This window comes from Scaptodrosophila lebanonensis, unplaced genomic scaffold (genome assembly GCF_003285725.1).
Source record: "Scaptodrosophila lebanonensis strain 11010-0011.00,11010-0021.00 unplaced genomic scaffold, SlebRS2 tig00001412-arrow-pilon, whole genome shotgun sequence".
Classification (NCBI taxonomy): Eukaryota; Metazoa; Arthropoda; class Insecta; order Diptera; family Drosophilidae; genus Scaptodrosophila; species Scaptodrosophila lebanonensis.
In genome coordinates this window covers 6801137-6818392 of record NW_022060739.1, presented here as the reverse complement: position 1 = coordinate 6818392, position 17256 = coordinate 6801137, and the positions used below count along the sequence as shown (strand labels likewise).

The 17256-nt window shown below is 41.1% G+C and overlaps 3 protein-coding genes across 5 annotated transcripts; 2 read left to right on the top strand and 1 right to left on the bottom strand.

Annotated features, from left to right (window-relative positions):
* Positions 1 to 294: 294 nt before the first annotated feature.
* LOC115631231 (rho GTPase-activating protein gacF) lies at positions 295 to 3547 on the top strand. 2 transcript variants are annotated; one of them, XM_030527939.1, is made up of 4 exons: positions 295 to 411; positions 1023 to 1479; positions 2088 to 2627; positions 2693 to 3547. In XM_030527939.1, exons 2-4 carry the CDS (start codon positions 1103 to 1105, stop codon positions 3483 to 3485), a joined length of 1710 nt encoding a protein of 569 aa, XP_030383799.1. In that variant the 5' UTR covers positions 295 to 411; positions 1023 to 1102; the 3' UTR covers positions 3486 to 3547. The 2 variants fall into 2 exon arrangements, with proteins under 2 accessions (XP_030383799.1, XP_030383800.1); XM_030527940.1 differs by lacking the exon at positions 295 to 411 and adding an exon at positions 875 to 955.
* Positions 3548 to 7761: 4214 nt separating this feature from the next.
* Positions 7762 to 13128, top strand: LOC115631826 (zinc finger protein Xfin). The gene is made up of 4 exons (XM_030528666.1): positions 7762 to 7802; positions 8236 to 8421; positions 10193 to 11111; positions 12105 to 13128. The coding sequence occupies exons 3-4, from the start codon at positions 10196 to 10198 to the stop codon at positions 13103 to 13105; spliced, it is 1917 nt and encodes a 638-aa protein (XP_030384526.1). The 5' UTR covers positions 7762 to 7802; positions 8236 to 8421; positions 10193 to 10195; the 3' UTR covers positions 13106 to 13128.
* A 657-nt stretch (positions 13129 to 13785) lies between these two features.
* On the bottom strand, positions 13786 to 17256 carry LOC115631361 (calcium uptake protein 1 homolog, mitochondrial). Of its 2 annotated transcripts, none has more exons than XM_030528079.1 (8): positions 16924 to 17256; positions 16682 to 16865; positions 15907 to 16069; positions 15768 to 15805; positions 15586 to 15700; positions 15189 to 15349; positions 14227 to 14686; positions 13786 to 14167 (listed from the first exon to the last, which is right to left on the bottom strand). In XM_030528079.1, the coding sequence occupies exons 1-8, from the start codon at positions 17202 to 17204 to the stop codon at positions 14013 to 14015; spliced, it is 1557 nt and encodes a 518-aa protein (XP_030383939.1). In that variant the 5' UTR covers positions 17205 to 17256; the 3' UTR covers positions 13786 to 14012. The 2 variants fall into 2 exon arrangements, with proteins under 2 accessions (XP_030383939.1, XP_030383940.1); XM_030528080.1 differs by lacking the exon at positions 15907 to 16069 and adding an exon at positions 16321 to 16480 and having other exon boundaries at positions 16924 to 17254.

Sequence of the window (17256 nt, the reverse complement as noted above, 5' to 3'; positions counted from 1 at the left end):
ATAAATATAATATTTCTCTGTGTACGGTATCTTTTATTTTTGGGCGGGGCATTTAACTTAATATTTAAAATGCGCGCGCGCAGTGCTGGACAGCGCAAAAACCGGGCAGTGGCATTCACCTAACGCCGACTGCCTTGTCAAGCATTGGAAAAGAGCAGACATTTAAGCAGAAAATGCCAACCCCTCTACCAAGCGCAGTGCAAAAATAAATAAAAGCATTAATTTCTATTCATATTTAAGACTGTTTTAAAACAATTACGCTGCACTGCGAAGCAAATAAACATTAACTAAATAAACGCCGTTAATATTAAACTGCCTGAACGTGTGCACGACTGACGCACCACCGACGCTTCTCAACACTAAACAGCTAAGAGAGGCGAGCTAAATTTTTCAAGCACAGGACATAAATTTGTAAGTAAAATTAAACATTTATATGCATTGTATTGGCCCAAAACATAGCTACAAATGTGCCAGAAACTATGGCGTCTCTAAATTATACAACAAATGCTCGACTCGTGCGCAAATATAGGCAAAAACTACACTCAAAAAGTCACACGCAGCTGTATAAAAAATGTACAACTGCTTGGTGCTGCCGCTGCGACGCCGGCAGCGAAGTCGACACCAGTGGCGGTGCACGAGAATTTTTGTTAGAGCCTGTGGCTAGATTTGTAAATCCTGCTAGCCTGGATTTATAGTAGGCAGGTAGATAGGCCCAAATACAGATAATTTATCTTAAAATACTCGGATTAAAGCCGTTTAGCAATCATTTAGATGTGAACAGCGCTCGACCAGCTGAGCATCGTGAGTGAGCGAGCGAGCAAGAACAAAGTGTTGACAGGCGCAGCAAAATTTTGTGTTAGACGAAGTGGCTGTGGCTAGCAAAAGCAAAATATAGACAGCAAAAACGTTCGAAAAAAGAACAGTTGAGCGAACCCACAATAAAAATACCCAAGCTGTAAGCCAGAACACACATTACCACAAGTGCCCGTGCCCAGAAAACATAGTAAACTGTTTATTTTTAGACGTGAAACGTACGCACACGCCACAACATTCGACGACGACGACGAAGAAGATTTTGAGGAACACGCATTGATTGCCTGCAATGGATACGACCACCAGCAATGTCAGTGGCAACGACGATACTGGCAATGCACCAACAGCAAAACCAGGGGCCAATAGTGAAAACGTGGCCATGGACACGTTAGATCCACCGCCACCCAGCGCCGGCAGCAGCAGCACAAACTCCAAGACCCTAAAGCGTTGCCTGAGTGTGCCCATCATCCGCACGATGCCTGGCAAGCTCACACCCATGACGACACGCGCAGCCGCAGCTGCAGCAGCAGCGGCCAAGGAGCACGAGCAAACGCCAAAGAAGCAACAGCCTGTACAGCACGAGAGCTCCAGCGGGCTGAATGTGGCGGCGGCTCCTATCGACTACTTCGGCAAGAACATACACATACGCTCGCAGCCCTCGTCCAGGTGAGTGCCTAGAACGGTGGTGGGAAGAGAAGGCATCAGAGATAGAACAAAAGATAGAGCAATACCTAAAGGGGATTAGATCACAACTGTCTATCTGTTTCATATTTTTGAACGCTCCTGAAAGAAAGATTTATCTATGTATGTAGGACCTAGATCATTACAGTTGTTCCGCAACTTCTTTTCCAATCTATCTAATCGTATATGAGCGGTCTAAGTTTAGTAGGAGGCATGATCTCGTTCTTCTAACTCACCTTAAATAAAATCCCGTCTATTAAGCAATATCAGTATATGCTTATATACTTAAAGAGTTTCCCGTTTTTACTATGATATCTGGGTAGATTGGACACTACCTTATATTCTGTGGCTTTTCCTAAAAGAAAATCAAATCGTCCATTGCCTCTATTTAATATTTTGCGACAATGCCTGAAAGAGAACCTCATATATCCTATGGTATATGGGTAAAATGGGTTTAGTAACGTTGATCCATGGCTTCTATTTCACATTCTGAGACATATCTGTAGAGATCAATGAAAGACAACGACTTCTACCTGGAGATATGTTGTCGTATCCAAGCGATCGTCTTTAAATTTTTCCTTTTTAATTCCCAGGGAAGTCTCGCCGGCGCCCATGTTTAACATATTCACGCCACGCACACGTCGGTATTCGGCCAGCTATAGTCCCATGACCACAACAGCGGGTGCCAATGGAGCAACACTGTGTCTCACGCCACGCGTGTCACAGTTGCGGCAGGAGGAGTGCGCCGATCTGAATAGTCGTGAGGTGAATCACGAGCGTGAAGTGCATCGTGAAATACAAATCTCACAGAGCTGGGAGGATCTCACTTTGGTGGCCGAGAATTGGTCCTGCAAATCGGAAGATTTCTCCAACCCGCTGCAAGTAACGCTGCCCACGGGCACTACAAGCTGTTCCAGTCCCAGCCCCACCAACAATCGCGCCGGCATGCGCTTGCCCTCCTACTCGCCCTCACCCACGCGTCGCACCTTCTCGACACGTCGCTCCATGTCGCCTATAATGCGACCATCACAACTGGGTCCGGTGAAGCGAAAGTTCGAGCTGGATGATAATCCGGGGGCCAGTAACTGGAGCGTCTATTCGCCACCGCCGCTTAAGAAGATCTTTACAGAAAGGTAAATTTTTGTGCACACTTTTTAAAAACTGTCATTCAATATATTCATTTTGGCTCTTTTTACAGTCGCGGCTCATCGCCCGTGTGCCAATCGCCCTCGTCGGTGTGTCCCAGCCCCGATTCGGGCACGTATGATGGCCGCATTACGCCCAAGCTTTTCATTTCTAAACTCTGCACCTCAAACACCAATAATAGCAATGGCAGCAGCAACAACAATCATAGCAATAGCTCTGGCTGTCCCTCACCCATTTCAGCCTCGCCGAGCGGGAGTTGTGTGGGCGCCGGACTGCCTCTGGTGCTGGACGGCATGTCGAGCCTATCGGGCGCATCTTCCACCTCATCCTCTAGCGGCGGCAACAGCGAGCCGATGTGTATTGTGAGCAACAGCCAAAGCTTAGATGAGGGCATCTCGATACCAGAGAGCGAGCCAAACTCTTGCCGCAGTCGAACCTCCTCCATACTATCGACAGCCTCATCGAGCGGTGGTCTTGGGCCACAGGTGCTGGTCAACGATTTGGCCGACGATGCCACGCTCATGGATGATGCGAAAAGCGAAACCTCATCCATTGGCGGTTGCTCGACCATAAGCATTGAGTCTTCATCCTGCGATAGCGGCGCCAAGGCAGCGGCCAACTTTCTAAATCGCCTCGTCGTCGACGATGGCACGGTCTCCCCCCTGGCTCAAAAGAGTTTCTACATTAATAAGCAGGGTTTGTCCGGTGCCAAGAAGTACATTGTGAATCATGAGAATTTGGTTTTAGCCGCGGGCTCAAGCACAGAACTTCCAAACAGCAATACCGGTGGTAAAGGAAATGCCACAAAGCTTGGCGGTAGCCTTAAAATTGAACAGAAGCTTTAAGTGTTAGTTGTATCATAAAAGCAAAACAAAAAGGAGAAAAATTACAGCCTAGACATGCGATATATAATTTGTTTAGCTTTAGCTTTTAATCCCAGCTGGGGATGAACAAGCGAGGGAATTCCCGATTGTAAACTGATTTGAAAGTGGTGGGAATTCCAATCCGTGAACATCTCTAGTCCCAGCAAAAGCTTAGTTAGTCTATATATAGTTATCGGCACAGAACCCAGCACTCAGCACTTAGTTCCCACCCAAATGCGTCCCAAGCTTTACACTAAATATGTTAACTTAAGATCCTCAGCTTTGTTTTATGTATCTCTATGTACATAGTTAAGTTGTGTATTCCTGCAAAGCGCGCACATCCATTGCATATCATCATCTGTTAATAATATGTTGCCCGCAATTACCAAAATGTATGACTAGAATTAATCCACAAACACTAAAACCATTACACTTACACATAGTCTAGTTACTATCTATGCTAACAATTATTTCTTAGCTAGTTTTCTATTCGGATATAGCGATAAAGCCCACACCCAAGCGCTTTTTTTTTGCGCTTCGTACAAGCGAGAATAACTAAATTTGTTTTTTCTTTTTGCGTTGAATTTTTTTCTTGTACCGTTTAGCCTATTTATGTAAACTACCATTAGTTGTGAGTAGCCCTTAGATATTTAGAACCAATCCAATTTTGCCAAAAAATGTTTCTTAAATGTATGTATCTATGTACAATGTCTGCATTAAAAAAAAAAAAAAAAAACAATAGAGAAAGATATATATAGAGCGTAAACAGACGCTTCGATATTGGTGTATACTCGTATATGTACACCTTTCAGGCAATTTACATATGTGCCTGTTCAAGAGATGTGTATATAATCGTCTGAAGAGCGTCTTAAGCGGATTTAATTAGTTTAAAGATGTTATTTTAGTAATAAAATAAAGCCTATTACAATTTTTTCAATAGCTTACAAGATGATCGACTCTGTTTTATTGGGAAAAATTAAATAAAAAGTGAGAATTAGTAACAGTTTATATAATGAGAAAAATCGATCCAGACATGTCCGTCTGTCTGGATTTCGAAGTGGACCCTCATTGACTAATTCTGATAATTAAAATATTGCCCCTAAATTTTTATAAAGAAGACAATTACGTTGCAAACTTTGAATAAGCCATGTTGGGAACTATACTTTTGAAAGTTATTTAAGTCGTTTCGGAGTTATATTTAATGGTTCTTTGTACTAGTTCCTTACCATATTCTAACTTCTATTGGGATGATCAGAAAAGCTCACATTGGCTAGTAATATAGTTGTTATAAATACAAAAATTTTCAATATTTAGAAGCCACATTCATTAATTTGAAAGAAATATGAAAAGCGGACAGTTTTGAACAAATAATGTAGCAGGGAAAGTTGATGGAAAGTCAAAGAATATAAACTGTTGTTTAGGAATTGAGGAAAATCTAAATACCAATTTTGTTTCATGTGGGGACAGTATTTTCTGAAACCCAGTTCTACGAGTATTAGAGATGGGATAGGCACAGCAAATCCTGAAGTGCCCCAAAATGATTAAAGAGTAAAGCGATAGACTAACGATATTATAAGTAAAGGACAAAAGGAAGCAGCTCCTACTCTATGATCAGCATGATGCGTCTGTCTGTATGAACCCTTGTATTTATAAAACGGCTAGAGCTACATTGACCATACTTGGTATGTAGATTCTACTAGTCTGTAGGCAGCAGGAGTATTTAAAGTTACTTCCCCTCTTTCAGCTAATTAAATTAATTAGTACTTGTATGTTTAGCCATCATTATGTTGAATAAGAATATATATACTAGTATATATATGTAGTTTATGGAGTCGGAGATACTTACTTGCCAACAAACCCAATATATTTTCTTTATAAATCAATTATAAAAAGAAAAGATTAGCCAATTTCAAAAAGGAAATATTTTGTTTCCATTTGAGAAAAATATATTGAGATTGGGATTTGATATATATGTATATGATTAAATTATAATCTAGTTGACCAAGTCAGAACTATGCAGCTTTATCTGCACTAGAAATCGCTTTTAACGATTACTAATATCGTTTACATACAAGTATGAGACATTTGGATGCGATAGTTCTCAACAAAACTTGCAGAATTCAACACTTTTTCGAGTTATACCGATCTATGGCTTATTAGTGAACATAATAATTTAATCTTTAGTTTTAAAAGTAAAATACTTGTAAAGCAACCACCAACCAGAAGCAACCAATAGTGTTTTAAAGTTGCATCGTAAACCAGATATTTTGGTTAATAATTAAAATATTTACAAAAATGAGAAAGGAATGCTAATCTCAACTAGGTTTGGTTACTCTAGCTCTTATACTTTCTAAGATCCTTGCGTTTATACAGACTATATTTCTATATCAATTCGTCTTGTTATGATGATCAAGAGTATTAAAACTTTGTGGATCCTCCCACACCTTCTTTTGTGTACAAGGTATAAGCTACTGCACCCTTTTACTCTTTGGGTACGGTTTATACAATTTTGTTGATACATTATACTTGTATCTCCTTACGATGTTGAAATCGGATGTATGACTGCACATTACATTTATGCCTATAACTTCCGCTATTTGTTTAAATTATTTATAGTAAGGAAGTCAAAACTAGTCTATGGTTTTGGTATAGAAAGAGGAAAATCCAAAATCTAATTATGAATGAATTTAGAAATATTTAAGTGAATATTTTTATAGTACATACATATGTAGTAAATAATGTTTTTCATTTTTATATAATTATAAATGCGCTGTGCGAGAAGAACCCATTCTGCATAACAGAATCAAGTAGAAGAATAGAAGAAAGCTCAGTTTGAGGGACAATCAAATATAAAACAAAAATTAAATTCTGTTCGGAAAATAAAGACATGTCCTTTCATTTATGCGCTATAGCAAAGTAGTTTGTTTTTTATCCTTAAAACTACAGACTCAGTCAGACCGACTGATTGCCGTTGGCCTTCTTGTTTTACAGAGACACAAACAAGATCATCAGAATATAGTATTGCTGCTCTATATTCGAAAGTTTGCACGGACATCTATAGCTATAGAAGTGGAATTGCAGGAACTCCAATAAAAACAAGTTTAATTAGCTGAAAGAGGGAAAGTAACTTTAAATACTCCTGCTGCCTACAGACTAGTAGAATCTACATACCAAGTATGGTCAATGTAGCTCTAGCCGTTTTATAAATACAGGGGTTCATACAGACAGACGCACCATGCTGATCATAAACTTTATTGACTCGAAGATGCTTCCTTTTGTCTTTTACTTGTAATATCGTTAGCCTATCGCCTTACTCTTTAAATATAATTGGGGAGCACTTCAGGATTTGCTGTGCCTATCCCATCTCTAATACTCGTAGAACTGCCTGCAGCCTTCTATCGCCAAAGATGATGTCAGAGCGCAAAAATTAGCAACAGGCCATGTGCTTTCTACCTGCACTCTATGGTGTGTATACTGATGCAGAAAAAAAGGTCGAACACCTGGCTTGGGTCCCGAGCATTGCTCCCACACTGGCGCAGAGGCTCACACACACTCGTACACACAGCCAGACAAACAGTCAGTCAAGTGGGCGTAACGGCTGCATGTGTGTGTGTGAGTGTAAACAAGTTTTATGGCATCGCTGAAATCTGTTGCACGGTCGCAAATTGCCAAGGCCCGGCTCAGTGGCTGCCAAGCAGACAGCAACTAGGAAAGCAGAGCAGTAATGGGGGAGGGGCTGGGGGGATAGAGACGGAGATCGCTTCGAAATTAACCACCCACGGCAAATGAATACAAATGAGCATTTGACATGCTAAGTACATACATACATATGCATATACTTAGTGTGTATGAATATGCATTTGTGTGCGTGTGAGTCGCGGTCTCCCCTTTTTTTCTACAGTCCAGTCAGTAAATAATTGCCCAACACTGGCCCAGCCTGACAGCGATCGAGACCGAACGCAGCAGCGACGCCGGCAGCGCCAACAGTAAAGCAGCGCATAATAACAACAACAAAAACGACATGGCAAATAATTAAGTCAGTCAGTCGTTAGCGTTGCGCAAAAAAGGAAAAAGAGCAACAAATCGCACGGAGCTCGCGCTCGACGTACTTTTTATAGCTGATTGTTGTTGCTGTCGTCGTTGCGATTGTTGTTGTTGTTGGGGCCGCGTTTCGCTTCGCTTCGGTCGTGCTTTAATGGAGCTTGCCCGCCCTCCCCTCCAACGCCGTGGACGATGACTGACGCCAACGACGACGACGACAACGACAACAACGACGACGCCAAAGTAATCTTGAAAATCGTGAGTCGAGTTCGCTTCGTGGGTTTCTTTTTGTATCTTTGGGCGCGCTGGCATTTCGTGTGCCAGTGTGTGTGTTAGTGTGTGGTGTGTGATGCCCTCTCCTTCTCCTCCTTCTTCTCTTGGCCATTGCCTATTCGCTCCCCTGCGCATTTTCTTTGTTTTTCGTTTTGTTGTTGGAAGTGTGCGCGCGCGCCTGAAGAAAAATCAAGTTAACAACGCCAACGGCAACACACGCAACGTGCAGAGAAATAGTCGACAACCTTACCACACGCGCCCCCGTAGCCACCACCACCATCATCACCACCATCGTCATCATCGCCATCACCATCAACCACAGCCAGCGCCAACGCTTTTTCAATAATAATAAAAAAAAGGCTGCGCAGCACTCTTTTTGTTGTTGTTGTTGTTTCTGATCGCTCGACCGCTTTTGCAGCGGCGGCTTTCGTGCGGTTGCTGAGCTCGAGCTCGAGCTTGCGAATCCAGTTTCTTCTTCACTCGCACGGCAGACGAACAGCAAAACGGCCACGGAAAAAACGGCGAACGGCAAACTGAAATTCATTTGTGTTTTTGGCTCAGTTATCGCAAGTTACGGACGGGCTAAGCATTTTCTGTCGGCCAGGTTAGTATAGGATTATTGTTTTCTACCGCTCTCTGCTTTGGCAATTGAATTCAAGGATAACTGTAACGGGATGTAAGCTTAATTAGGCCTAATAAGCATAGCATATGCACAGGCGCGTCTCACTGAGTTAGCAATCTATATAAACAGTTATTTACTCACTCTCGCGCGCACTCTCTCCCTCCTTTTGCGTCTCTCTTATTATTGACGAACGACTGTGACGTGATCGTGAGCGTGAAATCTGTAAAGTATTGCTAATATGCACATCTGTATGTATATTTGTATATCATATTCTTTGTGCAAATCGCTTATTAATGCAAACGTATCGTATGTTTGTGTGGGCGTGTGTTGTGCTTAGAATGCTGCATTGTTATATTTATATGGCTTAAAAGGGAGCAGAAAAGGATAATCAAACTTAGAATGTGTGCTCTGTAGAATTTGTACACATACTTGTACTTTGGTGGTTAAATACATACTTGTGCATGTATGTATGTAGGTATATGCATCCAATCAGCGTGACGATACGAATCCAGCTAGTGCCATGTCCGTCTGTATGAATATCAAGAACTATTGAATCAAAACAGCTAAGGACAGCAAATTTATCGAACGATTCGCAAATCTTATATAGCTTCATTATTTTATTGGTCAGAAATCATTCATAGTAAACAAATGTAAGTATATGATACCATAGCCTAATGCCACATTGCATACATAGTATTCTGCAGCTTAATACAAATTGGACAGATTATATATACTAGTTCTTTAATCGGTACACTCGAAGGATATAAGGAATCTTTTTCGACCCCTTATATACTTGTATTCTTTATTAATATTGATGATAATGACGAATCAATTGAAGCAGATACATTTATCCCGTTATCTGTTTGTCTGTATGAATGCCTAGATATCGGAAACGGTTTGACCCATAATGACCAAACGTTGTATATAGACTCTCTTAATAAGGATGCATCATTAGTTTATATTTGCCATACCCCTCTCAAGTTTAAACAATTCTTAAGGAATATTTCTCATAATATACATACATACGAATAGTTTGTATTGCAGTACTTATTCTAAACACTAATTATTCATTGATAGCCTCCTTTATTAACACTATACCAAAAAACTGAAGTAAAAATTGGGAAAAATTTGGATTAGGCCACCTTCAAAAATTAACTGAGGGGCTTCTTGCTGATAACAGATAAAGCCCGTAAAACGAAAAAAATTAAACACTATAGCAGAATATATTTAAAGCTTACAACTATTTTAAACATAGCAAATTTTCAATACCTAGCTATTTCTTTATTCTGAAATGCAAACAAATCACATGCAAAGAACTTTTTAATGGAACAAAAATTACAGACGTTTTGGAAAATCACTAACAACGGGGGAGTGGGGGAAGCATTAAAGAAAAAACAAAAACTCGTCCCTTGTCGTATTTAGGAGAATCTGGATACCAAGTTTGGTTGTTCTACATCTTATACTTTCTGAGATCCTGGCGTTCATACAGTCGGACGGACGAATGGACATCATTATCAAGGATATGTATACTTTTAGGGTCTGCCACGCCTTCTTCTGTGTGTTGCATACATCCGCACTTAACTAATATTCCCTTTTATCCTATGGGCCAGGGGTAAAAAATATAGACTAATCTTCTGATTCTAAAGAAAAGCTTCATTTATTTTCAGCATAAATCACAAGCTAATTTTTGAACAGAAAGATTTTGATAGAAATAATTGTGTGACTTACATTATTGCCGCTATTTTCTTTTCAGACCATGGAACTAGCTTTAAGCAAAACTTCTCTGCCAGGTAACGCTAATCATCTGGATCCGTCGTCCTGTGCCGATTGCTGCACCGATTGTGTGGGTTATAGTTCGAGTGCTTGCTGCACAGCCGCCTGTTGCGGTCCCAACACGTGTTGTGATGTGAATTGTGAACTTATGAGATCATCGCCGATTTTGGAAACCAGATATGAGTATCATGAGCCAGAGGATAATTTTGTGTCCATAGATGATGATAAGATTAAAAGTTTATTGCTGAAAATTGGACAGCAGCAACAAGAAGAGGATCGTCTGCGTCAACAGCAACATCAGCAGATTATAGAATTAATAGATGATGACGAGAGAAACGATGGAGATGAGCAATTTGTGGCGGCCTATGAAGATGACGGCAATAACTTGGAACTGCGGCGTGAAGAATCGCCCGTGCTTAGAATAAGCACAGCTCGCAGTTTGCGAATGTCGAATACGATGCCCACAAAGCGTCAATCGCCAGATATTCAGCTTATACCCAGAGTATCTCAACTCACACCCGCTCCCGAGCGTCGCATTGTGGCTGAGATCGAACTGCTAGATAGCGATAGTGAGCAAGAAGACGATCTTGAAGCGAATCAACTGCAGGATGACGGAGAAACGGATGATGATGAAGAGCTGCCGCTAGCGGCAGCGGCTGCTCTCAGCTGTGAGCTACAGTTGCCCGATGGCGAGTCGGAGGATAAGAATGAGGGGCAAGTTATAGTCCTCCACTCCGATGATGAACAGGACATCAGGCCTGCTGTGACAGGAGCTACAATGGTGCAATCAACCCGAAGCTATGTGAAACGACGTGGTCGTCATCTATACGAGTGTCTAGCCTGTGGCAAGAAAGTTCAATCCAACTACAATCTGCGTCGTCACATGATGATACATACAGGTCAGTAAGGTTTCGGGTCGATGAGCCGCCTATTGAAACGACGCTTGTGACAATTTACTGAACTAGAGTAGCAGATAGAAAGAAAAAAAAAAACGAAATAGGCATATGAGATGAAGAATGACAGCGTTGTGAAAAGTCTATTATTTCTCTAAATGAGTTCTATGGGTATAGTAAAAGAATAGAACTGAACGGAAAGACATAAGAATTTATTTTAAACTACGTAGGGTATTGACATAGAGAAAAGGACGCATAGGGATGTTACCAAAATAGAAGATAGTTTTATTTCACCTTCAAGAAGAGACTTTCTTATCAAGAATTAATACCAATACCATAAATTGAAGAGGAATCTGGAGTTAGAAATTCTTCGAGTTACAACAAAGTTATATTTTGCAGAAGACAACACTTTTATGGAGCATCAATAAATGTTTAATTATAAAGGATGATGATCGGATGATATAAACAAGTACTTTCTTCTTTCGAATGAAAGATAAATGGCTAGAACTGTCAAATAAATTGAGTCTAGTTCGCATTGGACTTTTGTGTAAGATTATTAGAGAAGCAAGCAGGCTATCCAGGAAATTTTTTAAACCTCTTCCTAGCTCACGATTTTTTAATAAACATATTTAATATAGAACATAGTATTTCAACTGAAGCTCTTTCTTCATATTTTTTGCTTATAATAATTACATATTTTTGATCCAATTCCGTAAGCCAGAACATCAGGAATTCTTACCATTATATTAACCGATGATTTGCTTTCCTTGAAACTTGGATTAAGGGAGTCCTTAAAATTAGTGTCATCATTTAATGAAGGCCAGATTTGTAATCGATACTTTAAATGCTGAAATAAATGTTAGCTAGACTAAGAACGATTTCTGGACAACATCTTAGCTGCTACATGAGCAATCGCGAATCGGTTTATTCGCATTTATACATAGGTGGGGTTAAAAGTGTCAGCAATTGTCTTAATCAAAAATTGAATTGCTTTTCCAGGTGAACGCCCTTTTGCTTGTGACTTGTGCGAGCGACGATTCCGTGAGTTCAGCGACCTGAAGAAGCATCGAAGACGACACGCCAATGAGCCGCATTTCTTATGCATGATATGTCGCGTGCAGACGCCCACGGAACAGGATTCTACACGATGTGCGCAGTGCGAGGGCAAAAATTTGTTACTCAAACCGCAAGTCAATGTTCCAGGCAGCAGTGGCAGCAGCGATCATGTGGGCGAGGCGGGGGCGGAGGAGTACGAAGATGATCGTGATGATGAAGTCACAGTTGTTGCAGCAACGCCCACGCCCGTAACTCGACAACCAGCAGCAGCAGCAGCCTCGCCAGTACCAGTAATCACAATCACGGCTCTGCCAGCGCCGACGGAGCAACCACCGACCTTGCTTGCAATTCCCACTTTGTTGCCTCTGCCACCGCGCAGCTGCAGCAGCAACTCCTCGTCGGCCAGCAATGAGGCACTGCCGCCCCCTTTGTCGTCGGCTGCTTCGCAACGTCCACGCCAACGCAGTCGCAAGGCCTATCCTTGTCCACTCTGTCAGCGTCCCTTCGGCACGCGCCACAATCTGAAGCGTCACTTCATGATACACACCGGCGAGAAGCCCTTCAGCTGTAACAAGTGCCGCAAACCCTTCCGGGAATGCTCCACTTTAAAGAAGCATATGGTGACGCATGTGCGAGAGCGTTGGTATAAGTGCCTGCGATGTCCGCAAAAGTTTCAGGACTATCTGGACTATACGGCGCACAAAAGCACGCATTTGTCCGAACAGATGGCGACCAGCGTACATAAGGAACTGTTAGATAGTGGAGAGGACTCGTTCGATGGCTGTGATATGGACTCCGTGGAGACCTGGCTCGAGTGCTGCGAATGCAATCGTCGCTTCACAGAACTGGACTCCTATACGGATCACTTGAAGCAACACAATAAGGAGTTGTACGGCATGACTATGGATGACGATGAGGAGGATCAGGATGTAGATGTGGCGTAAAAGCAAACATTTTACTTATTAAACTGTACATAAGAGTCTATGATATTTGGGTAGATACCCTAAGCATATTTGAAATTAGGGTTACGCCTAATATATAAAGATATTATATACTTATTATATAAACATAGCTTGTAAGTAAATCTTAATATCAACGTGATAGTTTCAAGCTGTGCGGACTAACCAAGCAAAGGATAGAATTTGTTTTGGCAACCGCAGGACCGGTTTAAAATACAATTCTGCAACTATTCCAAAATTAACTATAACCTAAGTGAGAAGACTTCTAGCTTTTATACCGAGTTTTTCATTTTTCAATGCTACTTAAGTTTTAAAGAACGTTTACAAACTATTTGAAAATCAACTCAAGAGATCAGAAGATGAGCCATTTATTATCTAAACTATAACTTAACTTTAAAATTATTCCATGCCTTCTTTTAGAGCATGTTTACAAAAATCTGAACCAAACAAATCATTCCACAGAATTTAATAGCTAAGACTTTAGCCTTTAAATAACATATTTATCATCTGAACTATAACCAATATCTTTCATATTGTTTTTTTTTTTTGCAACATTGTATACTATTAGATATATATTATTAAGAACATTTATACAAACCTAAAGGAGAGACTTTTAGCTACTTAAAAGCCATCATCTCAAGTTAATCGCATTATTCCATTCAACATTGTTTATCATTTTATAAATATATTTTAAAGAACATTTGAACAGCACAAGTTTGTGATTGAAATATACAAGAGCATCATTATTATAAAAACGTACAGACTTTTAGGTTTACAAATAAATTAGCTAAGCGTTCGAAGTAAAAATTAACTAAACAATAAATATAGGAGCAAGCATAGGCGAAATGGCTAGGAGCCTTCCCTTCATCATATTTGAATTCCACAAATCTGCTTACAGATCCAACAGGACGGGCTTTGTTTCTTTGGCACATTTGAATACCGAACGCATCATTTTCAGGAATCCAGTATCCTTGGGCTTTTCCAGGCCGCGCTGCACACGATTCTTCATAACCGATATAAATTCCTTGTTGCTCAACTGATTGTCGTCTGTAAAAGCAAGATATTTTAGTAGTTGGAAATAGTTAGGAGCTCGAAGTTGAACGCACTGTTCTCATCGAATATGGTGAAGACCACATCTACCACATGGTCCGAGAGGTTTACCATCGCCACTGTCTTGGCGACATGCTGCAACGTCTGCTGATCGATGGACGCGCCGGCAATGTGGTAGAAAGTCAGAGCGGTGTCCACATCGTTTATGTTGTTCAGAAAGTGGAAGAAGTCCAGATAGTCCTGTTTGGAAATGCCGATGCCATGATCGCGGAAACGGCGCTTCACGCGCTTCAACTTCTTTTGCTTCTTCTTGAGGGGATAGCCGGCATAGGCCAGCAGCAGTTCGGCGAAATCGGCCTCAGTTATATTGCCATCCTCATTGGGTTCCTTGCGCTCGAACTCTAGAGACAGAATCTCCTTTTGCAGTTGCTCCTGGAAGTCTAGGAACTTTTCAATTGTCAGTTTCTCATCCATATTGGGTCCAAAGAAATATGTGATCAATGCCGAGTTCACGCCCTGCGAATGGTGATATTTTCAAATTAAACCAACTACAAAGAAACTCTCGAGGCGTAACAGAAAATATTGGATGTGAAAGCGGGTGCGGACACTACGGGTGCGAACTGAAACTTTACGCTTCGTGGCGTGCGAAATGGGTGCGTTCATCGAGTTAAGAGTGTAAATAAATAGAAAAGGTAGATATGAATATATATTTTACAAAAAGTGTTACGTTGCAAAAGAAATGTTAAGCATTTGGTATTTTTTTCGTTATTAGAAGTACCTTCAAGGACTGTAAGTAGTCATAAAAAAAGAAAGTTAGGTTGATTGTTAATGTTTTATTATTTATATTTTATGTACACAGTGATGCACGAGTACACGCGATCAAAAGGAAAAAGCAAAAGACATAGAAAATACAATACAAAGGTTCCTTTAGTACGGCACAATAGCACTCTGCGTATGAGGAACTCTCTTCAAATACGGAACATTCTACAAGGAGTAGGCGTAGAGAGCCTGGACTTACCTTAAACGTATTGCCAGTATTGGCGTGATCCCGATGGCGTGTTCCCATGCTCGTCTGCTGGCGCACCAGTGTTGCTACCATTTCAAATTCCTCGCAATCGACGTCGCCATCACCGTTCAGGTCGAACATGCGGAAGGCGATCTCGAAGTGCCGACGCGAAACTGCAAAATACAATAAGAAATATGTAAAATATGGAATGAGTGATTGGGATCCAATTAGGTAGAAATCGCTTTTTAACTATCTTCTATCTATACTTTAAGTGGACGTCTTAACTCAAATCTTAACAATTGTTAGGGAAAACTTCAAACTCAATTGAAGAAATGCCTAAGTTGCAATATTATTTCGATTTTATTAAGACTTCTGTGACAAATTAAAGCCTGTCTTCTCAACAACTTACTTGACAAAACGGTCAGCAGAAAGATGTAGTCAGAGAAGGTGATGAGTCCATAGGAGCCAAGCTTGTAGAAAATGCTGTTCTTCTGCAGTTGCAAGTTCAGCTGCTCGCCCACCGACTGCAATTAAAAAAGCATATTAATATTCTTCTATTCTATTTTAAATGCATAAACAGTTGATGCATACCTTAGGATCGTAGCGACGATATTGGTCCAAGCCCAGACCTGTAAATATTCGCCAATATCAGGGATTATTTCTCATAAATTGGCATGCAATTAGGGCTGGATTAGTAAAGCTATGGATTGCTACTAATGGGACCACATACCATCTGGTTGTTTCATGCCGGGCGTCATGCTAGTCAAGAAATCAGTGGGAGTCATGTAGACCTCATGTCGATCATCGGCCACCGGTACTTGTATGGTGGCGAAATAGCGAAATACTTTATCGGGCGTTGAAAACTGGCGTATGCGGTTCTCATATTCAATGATCTAAGCGAATGTTAGACAAGTTACTCGAGCGTAAATACTGTGCGATGTTTAGGCAAAAATAAAGCACAGAATGAAATTGAAAATAGGCGGGAATATACATTAAAAAAAAACTATGACGCCAATAACAAAATAAAGAGGGAACTTGAAAATGACTGAGGCACGCGACCGGCAACATTTGTAGGTTAGTAAACGCTAGCTTTAAGACTAGTTTTAGCAGTAATATAGTACTATATAGGACGCCTGTTCATTACCGTCTGGCTGCTTAATGCCTGGATAAATGGAGCGTAGAAAGTCCTCGGGTGTCATGCAAACAATTGTTTGTGTGGCATCCTGCAGGCGCACCGTGGCAAAGTAACGAAATATTTTGTCGGGTGTCGAGAACTGCCGTATGCGATTTTCATACTCAATGATCTTGAGGAGCAACAGAAAAACGTATAATTGAAGGATTTAGGAGTGTGTGTTTGGTGTGTGTTGAATGTTTTGAATGCCAACAGAAAACGTTTTACGCCAACATAGAAGAAATGAAAAGTTGAGAAACGTAATTATACCATTTTTAAGAAAGAATTTAAAAGTCATTGCTGGCCACAACGTGATCGCTGGAACTAGGCATACCTTACGCTCCCGGAACCCCACTTTTTCCCTGAGCTTTTTGCCGTCGCGTACATTGAGCTCCGCATTGGAATCATCGTCGTCATTATCGCTGTCACTATCGGAGTCCTCCCCGTTGACGCCGGCCGCATTGGACGGACGCTGACCCGCATCGGCATCCACTTTGGGAATTAGCAAGCGTTTTACTCTAAAAATAGCAACATTACAGCTCTGACTGTCGTTTTAGCATTGCTTTTAACACTCACTTGCCCCAGTCCAGAACGCTGATGATGAAGATGCCCAACACCATAAAGTGAAAGTATTTGGTTACACGGGGTGTCTTCTCCTCGCCATGTCCAAAATTCTTATGGCCTCGCGTCTGCTGCAGCCCTAATGTATTTGTTGTTGTTGCAATTATATTTGTTTTTGCAGCACCAACATTTGTCAAAGTTGCAATTTGCGCGTGTTTCTGCAGCAAATTTATGGCCGGACGCCTTGTCAGTGCTGCCAGCGCCTGTCGCGTAACTAGGAAACGCAGCGCGGACATCTTTTTGCGTCGTTAATCAATTTATTGCCAATTCTTTACGTCTGGTTAATTA